The sequence below is a fragment of the Bombina bombina genome, chromosome 11 (genome assembly GCF_027579735.1).
Source record: "Bombina bombina isolate aBomBom1 chromosome 11, aBomBom1.pri, whole genome shotgun sequence".
Lineage (NCBI taxonomy): Eukaryota > Metazoa > Chordata > Amphibia > Anura > Bombinatoridae > Bombina > Bombina bombina.
In genome coordinates, this window is record NC_069509.1 from 45803887 (window position 1) to 45829170 (window position 25284).

The 25284-nt window shown below is 37.2% G+C and overlaps 1 protein-coding gene across 1 annotated transcript in view; it reads left to right on the plus strand.

Moving 5' to 3' along the window:
- The window catches only part of LOC128641654 (uncharacterized), a 185473-nt gene that overhangs the window by 128653 nt on the left and 31536 nt on the right, over positions 1–25284 (plus strand). Inside the window, exons 6-8 of the mRNA XM_053694188.1 lie at positions 5411–5470; positions 5972–6028; positions 10130–10198. Coding sequence (XP_053550163.1) covers positions 5411–5470; positions 5972–6028; positions 10130–10198 — 186 coding nt within the window. The remainder of the gene's footprint in view (positions 1–5410; positions 5471–5971; positions 6029–10129; positions 10199–25284) is intronic.

Genomic DNA, 25284 nt, shown 5'->3' on the forward strand with positions numbered 1-25284 from the left:
ATTTATTTTACAGGTAACTTTGTATTTATTTTAACCAGGTACAATAGCTATTAAATCATTAAGAACGATTTAATAGCTAAAATAGTTAAAATAATTACAAATTTACCTGTAAAATAAATCCTAACCTAAGTTACAAATAAACCTAACACTAGACTATCAATAAATTAATTAAATAAACTACCTACAATTACCTACAATTAACCTAACACTACACTATCAATAAATTAATTAAATACAATTGCTACAAATAAATACAATTAAATAAACTAGCTAAAGTACAAAAAATAAAAAAGAACTAAGTTACAAAAAATAAAAAAATATTTACAAACATAAGAAAAATATTACAACAATTTTAAACTAATTACACCTACTCTAAGCCCCCTAATAAAATAACAAAGCCCCCCAAAATAAAAAAATGCCCTACCCTATTCTAAATTACTAAAGTTAAAAGCTCTTTTACCTTACCAGCCCTGAACAGGGCCCTTTGCGGGGCATGCCCCAAGAAGTTCAGCTCTTTTGCCTGTAAAAAAAAACATACAATACCCAAGCCCCCCAACATTACAACCCACCACCCACATACCCCTAATCTAACCCAAACCCCCCTTAAATAAACCTAACACTAAGCCCCTGAAGATCATCCTACCTTGTCTTCACCATACCAGGTTCACCGATCGGTCCAGAAGAGCTCCTCCGATGTCCTGATCCAAGCCCAAGCGGGGGGCTGAAGAGGTCCATGATCCGGCTGAAGTCTTCATCCAAGCGGGGCAGAAGAGTTCTTCCATCCGATTGAAGTCTTCATCCAAGCGGGGCAGAAGAGTTCTTCCATCCGATTGAAGTCTTCATCCAAGCGGCATCCATCCGGAGCGAAGCGGCAGCATCCTGAAGACCTCCACCGCGGAACATCCATCCTGGCCGATGACTGAACGATGAATGACGGTTCCTTTAAATGACGTCATCCAAGATGGCATCCCTCGAATTCCGATTGGCTGATAGGATTCTATCAGCCAATCGGAATTAAGGTAGGAATATTCTGATTGGCTGATGGAATCAGCCAATCAGAATCAAGTTCAATCCGATTGGCTGATCCAATCAGCCAATCAGATTGAGCTTGCATTCTATTGGCTGTTCCGATCAGCCAATAGAATGCGAGCTCAATCTGATTGGCTGATTGGATCAGCCAATCGGATTGAACTTGATTCTGATTGGCTGATTCCATCAGCCAATCAGAATATTCCTACCTTAATTCCGATTGGCTGATAGAATCCTATCAGCCAATCGGAATTCGAGGGACGCCATCTTGGATGACGTCCCTTAAAGGAAACATCATTCTGCAGTTGGACGTCGCCGGAAGAAGATGGGTCCGCGGTGGAGGTCTTCAGGATGGAGCCGGTCGTCATCGGATGAAGATAGAAGATGCCGCTTGGATCAAGATGGTTGCCGGTCCAGATCGCCTCTTCTTCCCGGATAGGATGAAGACTTTGGAGCCTCTTCTGGACCTCTTCAGACACCGGATGATGGATCGCCAACCCCCGCTTGGGTTGGATGAAGATTTTGGAGCCAGGACGGATCGGTGATACCTGGTGAGGTGAAGACAAGGTAGGATGATCTTCAGGGGCTTAGTGTTAGGTTTATTTAAGGGGGGTTTGGGTTAGATTAGGGGTATGTGGGTGGTGGGTTGTAATGTTGGGGGGGGGGTATTGTATGTTTTTTTTTTACAGGCAAAAGAGCTGAACTTCTTGGGGCATGCCCCGCAAAGGGCCCTGTTCAGGGCTGGTAAGGTAAAAGAGCTTTTAACTTTAGTAATTTAGAATAGGGTAGGGCATTTTTTATTTTGGGGGGCTTTGTTGTTTTATTAGGGGGCTTAGAGTAGGTGTAATTAGTTTAAAATTCTTGTAATATTTTTCTTATGTTTGTAGATATTTTTTTATTTTTTGTAACTTAGTTCTTTTTTATTTTTTGTACTTTAGCAAGTTTATTTAATTGTATTTATTTGTAGGAATTGTATTTAATTAATTTATTGATAGTGTAGTGTTAGGTTAATTGTAGGTAATTGTAGGTAGTTTATTTAATTAATTTATTGATAGTATAGTGTTAGTTTTAATTGTAACTTAGTTTAGGATTTCTTTTACAGGTAAATTTGTAATTATTTTAACTATTTTAGCTATTAAATAGTTCTTAACTATTTAATAGCTATTGTACCTGGTTAAAATAAATACAAAGTTACCTGTAAAATAAATATAAATCCTAAAATAGCTATAATATAATTATAATTTTTATTGTAGCTATATTAGGATTTATTTTACAGGTAAGTATTTAGCTTTAAATAGGAATAATTTATTTAATAAGAGTTAATTTATTTAGTTAGATTTAAATTATATTTAACTTAGGGGGGTGTTAGTGTTAGGGTTAGACTTAGCTTTAGGGGTTAATCCATTTATTAGAATAGCGGTGAGCTCCGGTCGGCAGATTAGGGGTTAATAATTGAAGTTAGGTGTCGGCGATGTTAGGGAGGGCAGATTAGGGGTTAATACTATTTATTATAGGGTTAGTGAGGCGGATTAGGGGTCAATAACTTTATTATAGTAGCGCTCAGGTCCGCTCGGCAGATTAGGGGTTAATAAGTGTAGGCAGGTGGAGGCGACGTTGTGGGGGGCAGATTAGGGGTTAATAAATATAATATAGGGGTCGGCGGTGTTAGGGGCAGCAGATTAGGGGTACATAGGGATAATGTAGCTGGCGGCGGCGTGCGGACGGCAGATTAGGGGTTAATAAGTGTAGGTAGCTGGCGGCGACGTTGTGGGGGGCAGATTAGGGGTTAATAAATATAATACAGGGGTCGGCGGTGTTAGGGGCAGCAGATTAGGGGTACATAAGGATAACGTAGGTGGCGGTCGGCAGATTAGGGGTTAAAAAAATTGAATCGAGTGGCGGCGATGTGGGGGGACCTCGGTTTAGGGGTACATAGGTAGTTTATGGGTGTTAGTGTACTTTAGAGTACAGTAGTTAAGAGCTTTATGAACCGGCGTTAGCCCAGAAAGCTCTTAACTACTGACTTTTTTTTGCGGCTGGAGTTTTGTCGTTAGAATTCTAACGCTCACTTCAGAAACGACTCTAAATATCGGAGTTAGGAAGATCCCATTGAAAAGATAGGATACGCAATTGACGTAAGGGGATCTGCGGTATGGAAAAGTCGCGGCTGAGAAGTGAGCGTTAGACCCTATTTTGAGTGACTCTAAATACCGGCGGTAGCCTAAAACCAGCGTTAGGAGCCTCTAACGCTGGTTTTCACGGCTACCGCCAAACTCTAAATCTAGGCCTTAGGGTTTATTTTATAGGTAAGTATTTAGTTTTAAATAGGATTAATTTAGTTAATAAGAGTAATTTTTATTTAGATTTATTAAAATAATATTTAAGTTAGGGGGGTGTTAGGATTAGTGTTAGACTTAGGTTTAGGGCTTAATTAGTTTAATATAGATGGCGGCGGTAAAGGGGGGAGGATAGGGGTTAATACATTTATTATAGGTGGCGACGGTGTAGGGGGGCAGATTAGGGGTTAATAAGTTTAATATAGGTGGCGGCGGGGTCCGGGAGCGGCGGTTTAGGGGTTAAACAATTTATTTAGTTGCGGCGGGGTACGGGATCGGCAGTATAGGGGTTAATAAATTTATTATAGGTGGCGGCGTTATAGGGGGGCAGGATAGGGGTTAATAAGTATTATGTAGGTGGCGGCGGGATCCGGGAGCGGCGATTTAGGGGTTAACATATTTATTATAGTTGCGGCGCAGTCCGGGAGCAGCGGTTTAGGGGTTAATAAGTTTATTAGAGTGGCGGTGGGCTCCGGGAGCGGCGGTTTAGGGGGTAATACATTTATTTAGTTGCGGCGGTGTAGGGGGGCAGATTAGGGGTGTTTAGACTCGGGGTACATGTTAGGGTGTTAGGTGTAGACAGCTCCCATAGGAATCAATGGGATGTCGGGCAGCAGCGAACATGAACTTTCGCTATGGTCAGACTCCCATTGATTCCTATGGGATCCGCCGCCTCCAGGGCGGCGGATTGAAAACCAGGTACGCTGGGCTGGAAAAGTGCAGAGCGTACCTGGTAGTCATTTAATAACTTCCAAAAGTCGTCAGATTGTGCCGAACTTGCATTCGGAACATCTGGAGTGATGTAAGAATCAATCTGTGTCGGACTGAGTCCAGCGTATCGAAGCTTACGTCACTATATTCTACTTTTGCCGGTCTGTAGGGCTTGATAACTTAAGCGAATCAGCCTCGCCACAAATACGCTGCGGAATTCCAGCGTATTTGAGGTTGACGGCTTGATAACTAGAGGCCAAAGAAGCAAAATAGATGAAAAAAAGTATATTTGAAAGCTTTTTAAAATCACAGGCTGGATTTGAATCATGAAAATTAATACAATTACAGATTTTGAATTTCATGTCCCTTTAAGAGAGAAGGATAATTAAAGATTCTTGATGATATCCTTAAATTATATATTTGATTGTAATTGCATGCTCAATCCCATTTATGACATTGTCTTTTGTGATTCAGATAGAGCATGCAATATTAATAAACTTTATCATTTACTCCTCTAATCAAATTGTCTTCATTCTCTTGGTATCTTTATTTGAAATGCATCTATGTAAGTTTAGATGCCAGACCATTTTTGGGGAACAACCTGTGTTATTCTTGCTGATTGGTGGATACATTCACCCACCAATAAACAAGTGCTTTCCATGGTTCAGAACAAAAAAATAGCTTAGCTGCATTATTTTTCAAAGAAAGAAAGAAAGAGAATGAGGACAAATTGATAATAGGACTAAACTGGAAAGTTGATTAAAATTTGCATGCTCTATCTGAATCATGAAAGAACAAATCTGTGTTCAGTGTCCCTTTAATAAAAAATATCTTCATTAATCCTTACACTGTTTGGATGAAACAATATTGATCTCTAAATCACATCTTTTACTCTTGGACTACCTTTATATACAGTATATAAGCATATTCTAACAGCACCATGATGACATAGTGTTGTGTCCTAAAAAAGATTACTGTACATTGCACAAATGGATCTATGTGACACATGAATTAGGTTCTATTTGTCAACAGTTGTTATTCAAAGTGGTGTGTGTGTGTATTTTTTTTAAAACAGGGATCAATAGTTATATTTAAGTATGCCATAGATTCATATGATAAGAACTGGCTGTCTAATATAGTAAGAATTCCAACATATGTGAAAGACATCATTTTCTTTACAATCACCTTGATGAACTCATAAATGTATTGTTCATATTAGTGCTCTAATCTTCACATTTCAAAGTAGATTCTTTTGAATAATTTAGACTAATGTGATTTAGTTATGTCCAAACCGTGTTCACTATTATTTTTTTTTATATCATTAATACAAGTAGTTCTTGTGGCGAGCACAGAGGGATCCAGCACCGATGGTGACCTACCTTTGCAGGCTTCTGGTAAGTACATTGATTCATTCATATGTCATTAAAGGTGTATTTTTCAAAAATATTATGATCATAATTCTGATGAAGCATTCCATTTGAATTAAAAATATAATATACTCCTCTGATGATATATATATAATATTTTTATTATTTTAAGATTAAGATCTCAAAGCTTCTTAGTCTACACCTTTGTGCTTCTGAACATGGCTAGCACATGTTTATATTTAGTATATATTTAGACAACAATCATCAAGTGATACACACATGAGAACTCTTAAATGTTCCAGGTACTCAGCTTTTGTGAATATTTTCAAAATACAGATCTCTAAAATCAAAGTATTACTCAGTGATAGTTACAAATCTTATTTAATTCGCATGCTCCATCAAAATTATGTAATTCCTAACTTTGGTTCACTATCTCTTTAATGCAACATTGATGTGTGTCCTTGAGCACCAGTAACATATGTTATAATATTTGATTTTAACATGTACACAACATATTATGTTTTACAGAGATTGCTGTAACAACATGTGAGATGGAGGAGGAAGTGGCTCCCTCGGAGTCTGATGGTACGTCAAACATATATAACATGTATCTAACATGTATTATTGTTTACAAATCATACTCTTGATGAAAAATAAAGTTTCTTGTTATACAGTATATTTCAGATGGACCTTCCACTTATGGGCATCAGCCTCATGCCCCTCCCCAGCCAGAACCCACTCCCGGCCCTTTACAGCCAGAACCCACTCCCTCCCCTCCCCAGCCAGAACCCACTCTCTCCCCTCCCCAGCCAGAACCCACTCCCACCCCTCTCCAGCCAGAACCCACTCCCGGCCCTCCACAGCCAGAACCCACGCCCTTTCTACTCCTGTCCTGTCCCTCTCAAAAAAAGAGCCCTTGCATCAGCCAATAGGATTTTTTCAACCTTAATTCCGATTGGCTGATAGAATTCTATCAGCCAATAGGAATCTAAGGAACGCCATCTTGGATGACGTCACTTAAAGGAACCTTCATTCGTCGGGAGTCATCGTAAGAAGAGGATGCTCCGCGCCGGATGTCTTGAAGATGGACCCACTCCGCGCCGGATGGATGAAGATAGAAGATGACATCTGGATGAAGACTTCTGCCTGTCTGGAGGACCACTTCTCCCAGCTTGGATGAAGACTTCTCCCGGCTTCATTGAGGACTTCTTGCCGCTTCGTTGAGGACTTCTCCCGACCTCGTTGATGATGGATGTCCGGTTTTCAAAACTGTAAGTGGATCTTCGGGGGTTAGTGTTAGTTTTTTTTTTAAGGGTTTATTGGGTGGGTTTTAGTTTTAGATTAAGGTTTGGGCAGCAATGGAGCTAAATGCCCTTTTAAGGGCAATGCCCATCCAAAACCCTTTTCAGGGCAATGGGGAGCTTAGGTTTTTTTAGTTAGGGTTTTATTTGGGGGGTTGGTAGTGTGGGTGGTGGGTTTTGGGGGGTTGTTTGAATTTTTTTTACAGGTAAAAGAGCTGATTTCTTTGGGGCAATGCCCCGCAAAAGGCCGTTTTAACGGCTATTGGTAGTTTTGTTTAGGCTAGGGTTTTTTTTTATTTTGGGGGGCTTTTTTATTTTGATAGGGCTATTAGATTAGGTGTAATTAGTTTAAATATCTTGTAATTTGTTTTTTATTTTGTGTAATTTAGTATTTGTGTTTTTTTGTAATTTAGGTATTTGTATTTAATTTAGTTAATTGTATTTAATTTAAGTAATTTATGTAATTGTAGTGTAAGGTTAGGTGTTAGTGTAAGACAGGTTAGGTTTTATTTTACAGATAAATTTGTATTTATTTTAGCTAGGTAGTTAGTAAATAGTTAATAACTATTTAGTAACTATTCTACCTAGTTAAAATAAATACAACATTGCCTGTAAAATAAAAATAAACCCTAAGCTAGATACAATGTAACTATTAGTTATATTGTAGCTAGCTTAGGGTTTATTTTATAGGTAAGTATTTAGTTTAAATAGGATTTATTTAGTTATTAATAATAGGTTTTATTTAGATTTATTATAATTATATTTAAGTTAGAGGGTGTTAGGGTTAGACTTAGGTTTAGGGGTTAATAACTTTAGTATAGTGGCGGCAACGTTGGGGGCAGCAGATTAGGGGTTAATAAATGTAGGTAGGTGGCGGCGATGTTAGGGGTGGCAGATTAGGGGTTAATAATATTTAACCAATGTTTGTGATGTGGGAGTGTGGCGGTTTAGGGGTTAATATGTTTATTATAGTGGCAGTGATGTCCGGACCAGCAGATTAGGGGTTAATAAGTATAATGTAGGTGTCGATGATGTCGGGGGTGGCAGATTAGGGGATAATAAGTGTAAGATTAGGGGTGTTTAGAATCGGGGTTCATGTTAGGGTGTTAGGTGTAAACATAAATTTAGTTTCCCTATAGGAATCAATGGGGCTGTATTACTGAGCTTTACGCTGCTTTATTACTCTCCCCATTGATGTCTATGGGGAAATCGTGCACGAGTACGTACAACCAGCTAACCGCTGACTTAAGCAGCGCTGGTATTGGAGTGTGGTATAGAGCTTAATTTTGCTTTACGCTCACTTCTTGCCTGTTAACGCTGGGTATTTGTAAACCTGTAATACCAGCACTGTAGGGAAGTGAGCGGTGACAATAGCTTGCAAGTTAGTACCGCACCCCTCATAACGCAAAACTCGTAATCTAGCCAATATTTACATGTCCCTAAGTTCCTTTCTTTGTTCTAAACAATGTTGTCTATCATATCTCTGTGTTTATTTATACCACTATATGTATATATTGTAAATGTATTATTATTCTGAGCAGGAATTATTGCGAATATAACATGTAATCAGAGTATCATATGTATTTATTTGCAATCAATGGATATTTTAAGAGCTGGGCCAGTTTTCTCTCTGCAACTGCCTAACCCCTTCTGATTGCAATCTATTTTTAAAAACCACCCCTACACAGGTGTTATAAAATGGTATGGCATATAAGATTCTTACTGAAAAAGAAATTCAAGAGAAGGAAAAAATACACTGAAAATATCATGCTAGTAAAGAGGTGATTTTTAATTTCTGCTGTATCTGAATCATGTCAGTTTAATGTTAGGTGGGCTATTCCTTTGAGCTATCAGCTTAAGATTATATTGAATCAAACCTCAATTAGAATTTTAAAATCCTTGTCTAAAATATTACACTGTCGGGGCTGAATTATCATTGTGCGAGAGGACATGATCCGATATTACGGATCATGTCCGCTGCACATCAATAAATGCTGTCAGCATACGCTCTCGGCATTTATCATTGCATCAGCAATCAGCTGGTGAAATACCACCCCTGCAGATTTGCAGACAATTGGCCACTAGCAGGGGGTGTCAATCAACCCGATCATATTCAATCGGGTTGATTTCCTTCGATTTCTGTATGCCACCTCAGAGCAGGCAGACAGGTTATGGAGCAGCGGTCTTTAGACCGCTGCTTCATAAGTTGTGTTTCTGGTGACGCTGAAGGCTCACCAGAAACACAGGGCATCAAGCTCTGTACGGAGCTTGATAAATATGCCCCTGCGTGTCCTAATGTTAGCATCAATGTTTATCTTTAATACTAATTTCACATATACATACTTTCAAAGTATAATACACAATGTAATAATACGCAATGTAACAAATGGCACTTACAATTTCTGATGAGTGATCAATGACACAAGTATTGAGCAATTTGATTCGTTAGTGATAGTTTATAATGTGTATTTGAATCAGATTGACTGATGTCATAAATCATGTGATTATGCATATTCCAATCAAAAGTGGTGGAAAAATTCACTAGCGTGTGGGTTGTTTAGGAGTTTGCGTCTTAATTGGTGTGAAAAGTATTGAGTCAAATATGGCACGAAGTGGAGAGTGTGACTTGTATTACATGGCTTGAACATGGTGCACATAGATTTTTCCAGAAAATAAAAGGGAAGTTAGCTATATTTTGTTGTGTATTTATTTCATTTGTATCTCTATATCTATTAATGCAACAAGTTTGGAAAAAACTTTGCACCATATTTGTAGAAATAATATTGTCCCCTTGCTTTGTAATGAGAGACAAAGTTGTAGCATAATCCATAAGTAGTAATGTATTTTTAATTTTTATCCCTTTATCTACTAGTGCACCAAATGCGGAGCAATAATATTGTTTGATTTAGAAAGGGTATACAATTTTAATAAAGTTTCTAATTTACTTTTTTTATTATGTAATATACTTAATTTTCTTGCAGCATCGAACATAAGCTTTCTGTGTTTTCAGACTCCCATTGAGTTCTATGGCATCCCCGACCTCCAGGGAGTCGGAAAAGACGCAAGCGTAAATGTAGAATTTTTGATAACTTAGTGAGAGGATCAAATAGTGTCGATTAGGAGGGCGTATGAACAGAATTCCGTTCAAATACCACTGTTTTCAACTTGCAACGATCTGCGTCAGATTGAGATCGCGGGATCGTATATTACATCACAAATTTCAACATTTACTGATTTTGACGCTTTGATAACTACGGCGGATCAATCTTACAACAAATACGATGCAAAATTCAAGCGTATTTTTATTTGACGTTTTGAAAAATAGGCCTCCTAGTGTTATCAAAATACTGTGATTAACATGTGAATCTGCTGTTTTACTTTACAGATCAGACAGGAACTAAACAGGCAAATGTAAAGGAGGATTTGATAAAGAGTCCAAGAAAAACAAATCAAGGTAAATGGGTCCAGTACTGCCATATAATAAATACTATGGCCCAGATTAAGTAGAGCACTATATATAGGGGGCAATATCAATATCACTGGATTGTGGCACAAATGGTTGTAAATGCTTCTCTGGGATACCCTTTGTTCATAAATAGCAGATATATATGGCTTTGGTATTTTTTTATGGTAATTAGAAGGCCGCAAAATGCCACTGCGCACCACACGTGTATTGTGCCCAGCAGTGGAGGGGTTAATTAGGGAGCATGTAGGGAGCTTCTAGGGTTAATTTTAGCTTTAGTTTAGTGTAGTAGACAACCCCAAGAATTGATCTTGGCCCATCTTGGTATATGTCATGCCACCATTTCACCGCCAAATGCGATCAAATAAAAAAAAAATCTTTCACTTTTTCACAATTTTAGGTTTCTCACTGAAATTATTTACAAACAGCCTGTGCAATTATGGCACAAATGGTTGTAAAAGCTTCTCTAGGATCCCCTTTGTTCAGAAATAGCAGACATATATGGCTTTGGCATTGCTTTTTGGTAATTAGAAGGCCGCTAAATGCCACTGCGCATCACACGTGTATTATGCACAGCAGTGGAGGGGTTAACTAGGGAGCATGTATGGAGCTTCTAGGGTTAATTTTAGCTTTAGTTTAGTGTAGTAGACAACCCCAATAATTGATCTAGGCCCATCTTGGTATATTTCATGCCACCATTTCACCGCCAAATGCGATCAAATAAAAAAAAAATTAACTTTTTCACAATTTTAGGTTTCTCACTGAAATTATTTACAAACAGCTTGTGCAATTATGGCACAAATGGTTGTAAATGCTTCTCTGGGATCCCCGTTGTTCAGAAATAGCAGACATATATGGCTTTGGTGTTGCTTTTTGGTAATTAGAATGCCACAAAATGCCTCTGCGCATCACATGTGTATTATGTCTAGCAGGGAACAGTGCTCTTCCCTCCCCCACCCCACAATTGCCCCCGCCATCTTAAGTACTGGCAGAAAGTCTGCCAGTACTAAAATAAAAGGTATTTTTAAAAAATATATATTTTTTAGCATGTTTACATATGCTGATGTGTAGGATTCCCCCCTTAGCCCCAAACCTACCTGATCCCCCCCAAACAGCTCTCTAACCCTCCCCCTCTACCTTACTGGGAGCCATCTTGGGTACTGGCAGCTGTCTGCCAGTACCCAGTTTCTGCAAAAAAATGTTTTTCTATTTTTTTTCTGTAGTGTAGCTTCCCCCCAAAGAACAACCCCCCTCCACCTCCCAGATCACTTCGATTTTGTAATTTTTTTCATTTTACTCAACTTTTATTTTCCATTTTTTTCTGTAGTGTAGCCGTTCCCACCCGCATCCACCCCGTGCACGCGCCCACCCCCTCGTGCATGTGCGCGCGTCTGTGCGCGTCTCTGGCGATCCCGCCCCCCTCAACGTCATATGGCCCATCGATGGCCGCCCACCCGCCTCCCACGTAAGCTCCCACCCACCAACGATACCGGCCATCGATGTCCGGTGCAGAGAGGGCCACAGAGTGGCTCTCTCTGCATTGGATGGCAAAGGGGGGTTATTGCAGGATGCCTCGATATCGAGGCATCACTGCAATAACCGGAAAGCGGCTGGAAGCGATCAGGATCGTTTCCACCTGCTTTCCAGACCAAGGACGTATGCCATACGTCCTCGGTCATTAACTGTATTTTTTTTTAGGATGTATGGCATACGTCCTTGGTCGTTAAGGGATTAATAAGCATGTATCATGTATTAGTTACAAATATACTAGTACATATTGTCAACATACAGAAGACCCTTGATCCTAAATACCAAAACACTTTATAAAAAGCATGGCCAGCTCACTAGTACCAAGTAGAGAGAAAAACAAAACATTTGTGACCCTACGTACTGTAGGAATCTGTCACCTTAGTACTCCAAATGAGGATCTATGCAGATAATACTGCAAATCTTTTAGGGCATTTGAATCATGCTCTCCATATATATATATATATATATCAGTAGCACTTTCAATATCAACATTCCTCTCTAAAGTATAGCAGTATTATGAGTAGTATAGAAAGAAGTAGTACTTTCCTTATAAGATGTTATATGCCATCAGTCTTCAGTTGTTTAAAGGAAATTGTATTGTGTATTAGTTGTCAGCTTCAATCATATGGATACTCAAATTTGCAAACACATTTCTGTTCCCACATGTAGAGTGATGCCGGCCGTGTCGCACACCTATACTGTTACACGCCAACGGCCATTTTACCCCCCGGCCCCCACATGACAAAGTGTCCTAGGGGCTTCCATATACATTTATACTTACAGGGATAACAGAGTCCCCATAGACCGCAATGTAAAGGCACTTTTCAGTGCTGTTTATTGTCTAATATCCTACACCCCCAAACTTTAACTCCTTATAACTGCTTCTTGCAGTTATTTAAAAAAAAAAAAGCTAGTTTTATTATTTTATTAAATACTACACTACACTGTATTTTGGGGGCAATTGGGGGACATTTTGAAAATTAACCAGAGATCTGGATTTGGTGCACTAATTGCTGCTGCGAGCTCATGGTAGAAATAACCAGCCGATTATGAATGTGCAATAAATTAGCGTTCTACATGTAATTTAGCACACAATGTTTAATTATGTGTAGCAATACTTGTTAACTATATAGTTACATAGTATAATAATAATAATAATAATAAAAAACTCATTATTTATTTTCTTGTATTTTTTTATATGTACATAAATAGCCTCATTAGTGGTTATAAGCGTGCAAAACAATGCAGGTTCTGCTAACAAAATGAAAATGGCAAGCGGTGTCTACACTAGTAGCATGTGCAGATCATCCAAAAAGGCAACTGGTGGTGAGAGTTTGGCGATAGAAAAACAGCTGCCTAAAAGAAGCTGTTAATGTATTCAGAAAGCTTTTGCAATTGACTGGTGTGTTAATTTATTGCAAGACAATTGAAAAGTGTTTAAGGTTCCCTGTGAGTCCCAGCCCCAGGGGATGCAAATAGCTCGTGTTATCTAAGTTCCCAGTGATTCTATGGAATGTTTATGGCAATACCAAAACCCTATAGTACCATGCCTATACATAAGCCATTTGCAAGATGGAATAAAGTGTGTCCCGTTCCACTGAAGATATTTGCATGAATTATATAACTGTACCTGGCTATAACAACGTAAATTTAAAAAAATTAATTGCGCTATGTTCTGACCATATATAAATGTAAATGTTTCCTTGTAATTACTATACAGTATGGGTATGCGCACCTTATTGTGTGTTAATTATATATACTCACATAAGGGTGTATTATTGTGTACCTTGTAAAATATATAAAGAGCTCTTCTACTAGCGCAATTGCTAATTCCGTATTATACACGCATATACATATATAAATGAATATACATTTATAAAGATTATAAAGATTATTAATAAATGGTATAATAAGGTAAAAAATGGTAAAAAGTCCACAGTACCTTTTGATAGTTTCCAAAAATGAGGGTGCTAACTATCAATGTCCCATATAGTTTTCCTTCATATGGTCTATAGTTCCAGAAAGTCCCAAAATGTTATATACTCATGATGGTAAGGGAATTTATGTTTAGAGATTTCCTTTAATAAGCAAGATGGAGTCAAAGTGCCAGAGTAGTGCTGCCTTGTCCCAGCTAGGTATTCCACAGACCTTGGCTCAGATACAGTGTCATAAAAAGAGAGAAAAAGAAAAAGGCACACAAGGCGAGACTCAAGTGAAAGATTTATTAGCAATTACTGCACACGCAAGTATTGTTAAACTTACTAGAATAAAGTATAAAATGAGCATTCAGATGGAGCGTTATGTTCTTAAAGCTCCTTGTCTCTCACAGCAGGCATAGATGATCTGCCTCTTTTGACTATAGCAAGCAGCTGCAGGCAAAGTTTTCCAGATCCTGTGCCAGGCTGCCGTGTAGCTTGTGGGGACAAAGTCTTTGTAAGACAAGAGCAACCTCCAGATGATATGCCCAATAGCCTAACGCGTTTCCCCCGATCTGAGGTTGGGTTTCTTCAAGAGTCACATTAAAAGTCGGATAGCCCCGGTATTGCGCCATTTCTATTTGAAGGCGTGTTTAACCAATCCCAATGAGGGGGTGTGTTCTATGGCCAATCATGATAGGGGGTGTGTGTCCATGGCTCCGTATCAGAATGAATTGTTAGCGAGTATTTGTATAGATCAATTTTCTTATACATGTAAATATATATAATTTATCTTTAAAATGACAATTAAAATAACATCATACAAAACATTTCAGAAATATAAAATAGAATATAATGGTTATAATAGAGTTAATAAAAACCTATACAATCTTACTATACATTTGTTGTTCAAAACTAAATAAATAAAAATATGTATGTAAGGGGGCGTGTCTGAACAGTGATCGGATCGGTCACACTTTTTGGAGCTCCAGCTGAATTTCTCCTAATCCGCCGACTCAGAGAATCCTACTACAGCTAATTACCCAACTTTATATCTGGTATTGAACTACTGTTCAGTAGCATACTATATCACCAAATTAAGCTGTATTTTTGAAGCTGTAGCACGAAATCAGACTACGAAGGCCTAGTGCGGCGGCACCTAATAGGCAGCGCCATCCCCCTCGGGAGTCCGAGGTATTTAGCTACAGCCGGACACACCAAATCACTAAACCGAATATCTGCATTTACTACCACTAAGCTTTGACCGACCTTAGAGGACTTAAGTATACAGCATCACTCGAACGAATAAAATAAACTCCTGCGTCACCTGGTATCTAAAATGGCTGCTACGGAGGAAGCTGACATACAAGACATCTTTAACAAACCCCATTGGCGCAAATTTGAAGAGCTTTGCTTACGCCTAATTAAAAAAGCCCCGCAAGACCAATTGCTTTTGAATGGCTCTTTGACGACTAACTATAGAGCCCTGAAGACATGCCCGGAGAGGCCGGAGCTACAGAAGATATGCTTTGACACTGATATTCTCCCATCTAACTACCTACAATATAACCGGGCAAACGAGGAGAGGCCAAACAGCCCACAAATCTCAGAGAGGAGCGGCCCAGCGATACAAGTGAAATCAGCTTCATCTAGCATAGCGGGGAGGCTCTGGCAGACGACAACATCCACACCACAGGTATCGGTTCGGTGGGGTTTTGGGGGTGGCCCCTGGAAAACCGGGTCTGTGGTGAGAGTATCTTCGGGGCTTGCGGCCTCGCTGGACTACTTTGAGGCTAAAAGTCACCTGTTGGAAATTGCCTTTGATAAAAATAAAAACTTACTTATACCAGATAACTTCATCGGGCCTAAACGTCCACGTCTGCCACTCCTTATATCATATTGGACTGCCTATATTATTGATGCGACACAAGACCACCAGGACTTTACTATAGCACGCATTGTTATGCTCACAAAATCTTGGGGCTAAGCAGTAAAAGACTCTAACACACAGTAATATGTTCAAACACTGTTGGATTACTTGATTTTTTTTGCTTTTTTGTTGTTGTAACATTATAATGTTTTATGCCATATTCCTGTTTGCTGAATACTCTGACAGGGTAAAAAAGAGATGTGTACATATACTAAGCACCATAGTGAATCCTGTCTTTATAGTGTTACAATACAGCATCACAATATGCCCAGGTTGATATGTCCTATATATTATAAATACATGTTGACAGGGTTTGGCTGTCATATTCTAGGGTTCACATAACTTTGTCTTTGGATCTAGCGGCTCGCGGCCGGAGTTGCTATAAAAAAGACAAGCATGATATCACATAAGAGAAACTGCCCTATGCCTGAATGCATTTAGTTAACTATCCAGGTTGGGTCAAGCCCTTGCACTATATTAAACGCCTAATAGGATAATAAGACCTATAATATGTTCTATATGGTGACCAATTAGTTGGAAATCCTGGTCCCAGAAAGCCTACCATATACTCCATACCATTTTATCACAGTAGGCTGGGAACTATAGGTGTCAAGTATCCAGCATCTACTACCTATAGAGTATAATTTTCAATAGAAAGCCTGTTACATGTTGAAATGTATGAAATATTATATAGGTGTCTAGCTGTAGCTTTAGCATTGTTATTCTTTAATTTATTATCCTACATATATTTAGAACAATGCAATTTTTTATTTTTTATTTTCTTTTGTTTGCTTACACCAGTGCTCTACAATACCCCATGTGTTTGTACTGAATTTATATCTGGTCCAAGAGTGACCAATACTGTTATATTTTGGGGGAGAAAACGAGGACTTTATCATTTTTGAGGGTTTGTACCAGAACTAACATAGTATTGTAAAGTATAACATGTAACCTTATTACTTATCTGTATGCTTTTCTTATGTCCTCAATAAAAATGTATTTAAAATAAAAAAATATGTATGTAAAAAATAAATAATAAAAAAATAAAAAGGACATAACGGTAAACTTAATTTACTAAGAAAAAACAGACTTCATGTGTACCTCTCTAGAGCGATACTAATATACATGCATTGTTCTAAGAGTGGACCGCATGCTCAATATTGCCTGGTCTACTTAAGCATATGGTTTAAATACAATATACTTTAAGGCGAAATATTAATCCAAAACATATTATAAAAACATACATTAAAAATATGCATTTAAAAATTGCGCCTTATAGTTACCCCTAAAATTGTAATGTCTTGTATCATGATAGTTATTTGATTAAAAACAAAAAATGATATAACCTTAAAAAATATTTATAAGGTATTACACAACTGAAGAATAAGGAAGAGATTATTAGAGAAAAAGAGTGCATGATGGTTAATAAAAACCTGTGTATGTGTTAGTGAGAATATAAATAATACCAATATGGGTATGTGAAATAGTTGCTATGAATAATCAAACTAGGAATCCTAAACAGATATTGATATAATGTAAAAGCAGGCAAATATTTTTGGACTATGTATAGCTAAAAGTAATTTTATATGAAAGCTGCTACATCAATGTCAATATTAAGTCCTAAGGGCTGTAATGTCTTAAACTTATAAATCCACTTTGTTTCTAATTTTCTTAATTCAAGTAACCTATTAGGTTTTAACTGAAAAACACAGTCTATAATTTGTATTTTCAAAGAGGTAGGGTTACTTCCATGGCAATCTAAAAAGTGTTTAGGAACACTGTGTTTAACTAGTTTTTCTTTAATATTGTAAATGTGTTCATTAATTCTGCATCTAGCTTTCCTCTTAGTGCGGCCTACATATAGGTATACAATATGTGTGGAATCACAGTTACTTTTGAATGTTATGTTATATGTTTCTGTTGATTCGCTGTTATGGAAGGTTGGTGCTTTGTTAATGTGTTTACACTTATTGCCCCTTGTTTTACCACACCTCATAGTACCTTTCCATTCTTTTAACCAATTAGCTGCCCCTTTATCATTATCCATCTTTTTCTTTGTATGGGTTTTTATTTTGCTGGGGGCCAATATATTTCTAAGGCTTTTGCCTTTTTTATAGGTGAAAGTAGGTTTGTCTTCTAGATGTGGTCCTAGGAGGGGATCTGATCTTAACAAAGGCCAATGTTTCTTCAATATATTTTCTAATTTCTTAGAGCCTTCATTAAAAGTGGTTATAAATCTTATGGGGTTTCTTTTAGTAGATTGAGATTTTATATATTCATTGTGTAAATGGGTCAATCGAAATAAAAGTATACAATATAGAATTAGTCAACTAAAGAGCTACAAGGTAACAAACAGAAAAAACTCAGGAGAGATATAGAAGATTTTAAAAATAACAAAGTCTATACTTATAAGAAAGACCATAAAGAGCATGAGTCTTCCCTTATTAACCCAGAAAATGCAATAGCCACTAGCAATGCTCAGAAGGTAAATCATAGACCTGCTACGCCTATAGCCCCCTATAGAAGAGATTATACACATCAATATAGGGAAAATCCAATAAATCCCTACACAAATCATTACAATACAAATCATAATAGGAATTATAATAAACAAGTAGGACACTATGAAAAGCCCAAATAGAAGAATTACAATTTTAGTAACAACAATTATTATATACGCAAGAACCACAATACAACTATTAAGAATGATGGAGATTATAATACATACAAACAAAACCCCACAAATCAATCATTACAATGGAGACGGATAAATAGTTATAGAGGTAGCGACAATGTAAGATATGATAATAACTCACAATTCTCAAATAATAATAAATTTGAATCATTATCACAGAATACATATTATAACCACATCCCAAATTGGGAAAAAAGCGGGGCAAGACCAAAAGAAAATCATGAGACACAGCATTTTTTAGGGGTGGAACATATAAGAAATCACAATCTTTTACAACAGGACAGAACAAGGCAAAGAAAAGGATCCCTAGAAAGAGAAGAAGAGGAAATAGAGCAGGAAAACTTATGCAGGCAAATAGGAAGAACAAGGAAAGAATAAGTGAAGCCAAGAATTATATTTTCAATCTGGCAGAAATCAACTTAGATTCTAATGATATTAATCTCCTCCAAAAAGGCCTGAACTTTGCGCCTAAATCTAAACCCAATAAATTTGAAATGTTCGTAGATGTACATAAATATGTTAGGACGCTCATGTTAAAGAGATACTTCCTTAAAAATCCAGAAAATAGAGGTAGTTTTAATAAATATTACCTATAGTCAGGTGATCTGGGTACCCTAAAGATCCTAAAGGACCCCGAAAATGATGATTTCACAACCCAAGTCAGTTCAAACCTACCCACAGAAGAACTTTCAAATGAATACATAGATACATTAAATCTATGTCTACACGATATAGAACCTACAATACAACATTCTAATTTTAAAGCAAAATCCACATTTAACCCTGTAGGTTCTCAGGGTGAGCAGTTATCTACATTCAATAAACTAGTCCTTAAAGACATTGAGGAACAATTCAAAAAAGAGAATGATTTTTTAAATAAACATAATGATAATTTAACAATTTTGGAAAGAAAATCCCTCAAACAATTAGTTAATAATGAAGAAATAATCATTCGCCCAGCCGATAAAGGCGGGGGTATAGTTATTCAGAAAAGAGACAATTATCTTAAAGAAGCATTAAAACTATTAAGGGATAACAAAACATACAAAACCTTGCCCAATGATCCCAAAAAAATATACAACAAAGAACTAAATAAACTATTAAGTAAAGCAAAGATAGAAGGCATTCGCAATAAAAATGAGTATAAATACATTTATACCCCTCAACCTAATGTTCCAATCATATACCATTTACTCAAGGTACATAAAGATCACCTAAATCCCCCAGGTAGACCGATAATATCCGGCATTGGGTCTATTACAGATAACTTATCAAAATATGTAGATTTCTACCTTCAACCTTTTGTTAAATCTACAAAAGCATACCTTTAGGATACAACAGAGGTAATTACAAAATTTTAAGGGATTACCTGGGAGAACGATATGATCTGGCTCACGTGTGACGTTGCAGCACTATATACGTGCATCCCATATAGCAACGGCATGCAGAAAATTAAAACAGAATTTTCTAAATGGTCCATTCCACCTAATCATATACAATTCTTAATTGAAAGCATAGGTTTTATTTTGAACCATAACTATTTTGTTTTTCAAAATAAGTTCTATGTGCAAACAAGAGGGACAGCGATGGGGACTACCTTTGCCTATGGGGACTACCTATGCAAATCTTTACGTGAATGCATTTGAGAATGAGTATATTTGGAACAATAATCCGTATACTAGCAATATTCTAACATACGCTAGGTATATAGATGATATCATCATTCTATGGAAGGGCGGGTTTGAAGAAATCAATGAATTTATGGATTATATAAACAGTAATGATTTTAATCTACTATTTACTAAATCATGTTTAAATGAACAAACTGAGTTTTTGGATTTGACACTTTTTAAAGATGGTTATGGGAAAATAGCAGTAAACAATCATAGGAGAACCACTGATAGGAATAGCTTTATACAGGCTAAAAATGCACACAAAAAATGTTGGATAAACAATGTCCCGTATAGTAAATTTTTACGAATTAAAAGAAATTGTACCCATACATCTGATTACAAAAAAGAAGCAAATATTTTGGAAAAGAAATTTATAGACAAAGGTTACAGCCAAGAGGTATTACAACAAGCTAAATCTAAAGTAGCATCAAGAGATAGAAAGTCGTTCTTCTGTAAGAAAAATGAATATGAAGATTCAGCAGCTATAGGGGACCAATTTACACAATAAATTTATAAAATCTTAATTTACTAAAAGAAACCCCATAAGATTTATAACCACCTTTAATGAAGGCTCTAAGAAATTAGAAAATATATTGAAGAAACATTGGCCTTTGTTAAGATCAGATCCCCTCCTAGGACCACATCTAGAAGACAAACCTACTTTCACCTATAAAAAAGGCAAAACCTTAGAAATATATTGGCCCTCAGCAAAATCAAAACCCATACAAAGAAAAAGATGGATGATAAAGGGACAGATAATTGGTTAAAAGAATGGAAAGGTACTATGAGGTGTGGTAAAACAAGGTGCAATATGTGTAAACACATTAACAAAGCACCAACTTTCCATAACAGCGAATCAACAGAAACATATAACATAACATTCAAAAGTAACTGTGATTCCACACATATTGAAGAGGAAAGCTAGACACAGAATTAATGAACAAATTTACAATATTAAAGAAAAACTAGTTAAACACAGTTTTCCGAAAACACTTTTTAGATTGCCATGGAAGTAACCCTACCTCTTTGAAAATACAAATTATAGACTGTGTTTCTCAGTTAAAACCTAATAGGTTACTTGAATTAAGAAAATTAGAAACAAAGTGGATTTATAAGCTTAAAACATTACAGCCCTTAGGACTTAATATTGACATTGATGTAGCAGCTTTCATATAAAATTACTTTTAACTATACATAGTCCAAAAATATTTGCCTGCTTTTACATTATATCAATATCTGTTTAGGATTCTTAGTTTGATTATTCATAGCAACTATTTCACATACCCATATTGGTATTAGTTATATTCTCACTAACACATACACAGATTTTTATTAACCATCATGTACTCTTTTTCTCTAATAATCTCTTCCTTATTCTTCAGTTGTGTAATACCTTATAAATATTTTTAAGGTTATGTCATTTTTGTTTTTAATCAAATAACTATCATGATACAAGACATTACAATTTTAGGGGTAACTATAAGGCGCAATTTTTTAATGCATATTTTTTTTTTTTTTTAAATAAGCTTTTATTGAAGTCATTAGGATATACAACATATTGGGAGTGCCCCAAAACATTTACAGATAGAATTGTACACAATATTATTAAAAGATACAGCAGAGAAAACAATATGAAACAGGTTGTACTCATATATCTCAAGTGTTATTAACAAGTTTGGGCTATCTATCAAAAGACTTTGGTTTTATAATAGAGTGTGAAAGATGTAATATAAACAATAACGGTCCTCCTTAGCTATATAAAGGTAACTTAGGGAATCTTCTTAAATTAACTGAGAGCCAGGGAGGAGTTAGCTCTATAGTTTTATGGGGAGAGGGTATGCAGCGGGCAAGAGCCGCTCGAAATAGAGTGGGGGGTGGGGACTGGAGGGCGGAGCCAGCCAGTATATCAAATTTGTAAGTGAAGCAAACTCTTCAGCAGTCTAAACCGCGCAAGATTGCATCAGTCCCTTCTAGAATCTTTACTATCCGATAAGCCTCAGTGTAACCCATAGCTTGGACAAGATGGTAGAAATATGGGAGACTAGCAGAAGTGGTGTAACTTGCTAGAAACTAGGTAGAAATCAATGAAGTGTAACTGAATACGACACCCAGCCTAAAATTGAACTGGGTATAAAGGCAATACATATAGATAAGTACATGGATGCTATGAGTCAGATGTAGGCTTTAAACATTTGTTGCATATAAAATGTGGCTTTAGATTACAGTTAAAAGTAAAAAACATTGTAATATGAACCTCAAAGGACGCTATAAGTCCGGTTACTCTAAACCAATACATGGGATAGATCAGCTATTATTCAAGGCCGGGTAACACAACATATAGGTCATCTGCGACCTCAAGATACACAACAATAGTAGATATAATGTAATATAAACAATATGCAATAAACAATATTATGATTTGTAGAGTAATCTATGAATACCAGGAGAGTATTACGGCCAAGGCATACAGATAGCTGTGAGGGAAAGATATTCGGTACCATACCCACTGTCAGTTACTACACATATACTTTGAGTCAGTTTATCCTGGGGTCTATAACACAACATGTGTCCAGTGCCCTGCTGAAAAAGCCTATATGTTTACATACGTAAAGAATAGAAATTTAAATGCTGGACTGTGTCTTCCCAGTTGACACAGCCCAGCAGTATCTAGGAATATTTACATGGGATCACTGTAAGAACTAGACTACGTACCTCTGAAATTAGAGGTGTTGCTTAGTAATATCAAAGTGGTACATTTTTCACTTAGAAGCAGGCCAACGCTCCAACTAACAGAGGCTTGCAGAATATTATGTTTCTCACCAGACTATCTATATTTTATATACAATAAACCACATGAAATAGCTTCTAGAATATTAATAATGTTATGTTGTTAGATTAGGAAAAGCTAGTAGTTAGAACAAGAAAAAGCTGACATAGTGTGCTGGTAATAGATAAAGTAGACAATACTGTTTTGAGCCTTAGTCGTGAGGATAACAATTTGCGACCAAATAACTGATAAATGATAATAACACCTGTATCCAGCCAACTATAACATAACAGAGCAGGAATCAGTAGCATGCATTTCTCAATATGTGAAAATATTTGCTCTCAATATATAGAGGATTAGTAGTGGCTCCTGCCAAAGTTATGTGCGAGGGGGGTTATTAAAGTGTATAGATTGCAATGAACTGCGGCATGAACCTCTCTCCTAGGTAAATGCCAGCTATAGGCGATGTGGGGAAAAGGAGTGGGGATATGACCCGCAGACAACCAGTGCTGGCGGGAAAGGGAGGAGAGGGGCCCAGCCTAGATATATGAATTGTCTCATTTAAAACTGCCACATAAGGAGTATAATTATCTAAACAGGCATACAATAACATACAAATGTGAAATAAGAGTGTACCTTCCCCTGAGAGAGAGCTAATGAAAACATTCTAAATATCACTGCAGGCTATCTCCATTGGTAAAAGCAGATAGGAGGGCTCTGATACATACCTAACACACATATTAACTCAACAAGAATTAAACAGAATAGGATACTAACTCAAGTTTTGTGTGAGCTATGCTACTTAATGTGGGTGCTTGAGTAGGATGCTTGTCTATGAGAAAATTAGTGGAGCGGTGAAAGAGTACACTACACCTATGCAATCTAAAAACTAAGTGGAGCAAGGCAGAGAATGTACATGCACAAAAGTAGGCCAGTGTGGTATTCTGACAGGCTAAGCATACCTGATCTCAGAAAGGAAACTAAGTCAGAAGGCTCCATAATTGTGGATATGTGGGGGTCTCATAGATATTAATAGCATATAACTTAGATCCACAACATAATGTGCATGAAGATGTAGCCATAGAAAGTTCACATAGTTCAGTGCCAAGTACAGTCCCAGAGGGATATTTTTTTTTCTAAGACTGTTATTAGGATATTTAAAGGGCCATAATACCCAAATGTTTAAACACTTGAAAGTGATGCAGCATAGCTGTAAAAAGATGATTAGAAAATATCACTTGAACATCTCTATGTAAAAAAGAAAGATATTTTACCTCAAAAGTTCCTCAGTAGCCACCTCCCATTGTGAAGGATTTCTAAGCAGCATTTTAGTGTGTTTGTCCTGGGACAGCTGAAGGGACTAGCATCGTGCACTCTCATATTATTTCACCAATCAGGTAAAGGAAGCTTACTATGAAATCTCATGAGAGTTAAGTCAAATCTCATGAGATCACAGTAAGAGTTCATGACCTCAGCACTGCTGATGCTGATTGGCTGCTGTTCATTTCTTCATTTTTTTAAAAATTTTTACCTGCAGCTGGGAGCAGCTGAGTATAACTTTTTACACAAAACTTACTCTGCTGAGCTGAGGAAATTGTGAGGTAAAATATCTTCCTTTTTTACATAGAGATGCTCAGGTGATATTTTCCTGTCAGCTTTTTACAGTTATACTGCATCAGTTTCAAGTGATTTAGCATATGAGTATTATGTCCCTTTAATTATCATTAAGGTGACATGCTTTATATTAAGTTAGTATCCTCAGCACATTAAACAAGTGGAAATATCTGTGTAACCAGGAGGACTGCTGATACCCAGTAAAATAGCTAGCTGTATATAGGAAGCCCTAAGCCATTTATAAAACTATGAGGGGGTGGGAGAAAGTCAAACTTGATTGCAAAGTGCTCATAACCCCTCCTGCCGTGAGCAAGCTAAACATGGCATTTGGATGTGTGAAAATTTAAGCTGATCCATTTCTAGTTAACATTTTTGAGAATTGACCCCAACATAATAAAGTTTTAGATAGAAAGTCAATAACAGAAGTGTGAACCTTTGAACGAAGCAGACATATTTAAGTTTCAAACATCAACTATGAAGATATAGCTTAATATAATTTTCCTATATGACCTCTGTCCCCACATATCTTGCTATAGTCAAGCCAGAATTGGGTGAAAAAGACGGTCGGACTGCTGATATAAATTTATCCCACACCAGTTCTGAGTTTCAGCACCAAAGGAACCACAGGTAAGCCATTTCCAAGAGCTGCGCTGTCACACAGCGAGTGAACAATCCGATGTCCTGAGATGAGTCTGGGAGCGCCAGGAACTCCTGCACTCTGGCTGTTAGTTGTAAAAATGATCAGTGGATCTTCCCTGGCAGTCCCAGAAGTAAAAGTTCCCATAGCGGGCTGAGGCTTTATGGTGTCAGTCAAGCAAACCGGACTGTGGGGTAAGTCATGGCACCCGGAACAGGAGGCTGGAACTAGAGAACCAAAGCTGCCGGTCGTCGGCTGCAAGCTCAGGAAGAATCTCTGTTGTCGGTGAGGGTACCTGGGTGGCGGCTGTTGGGC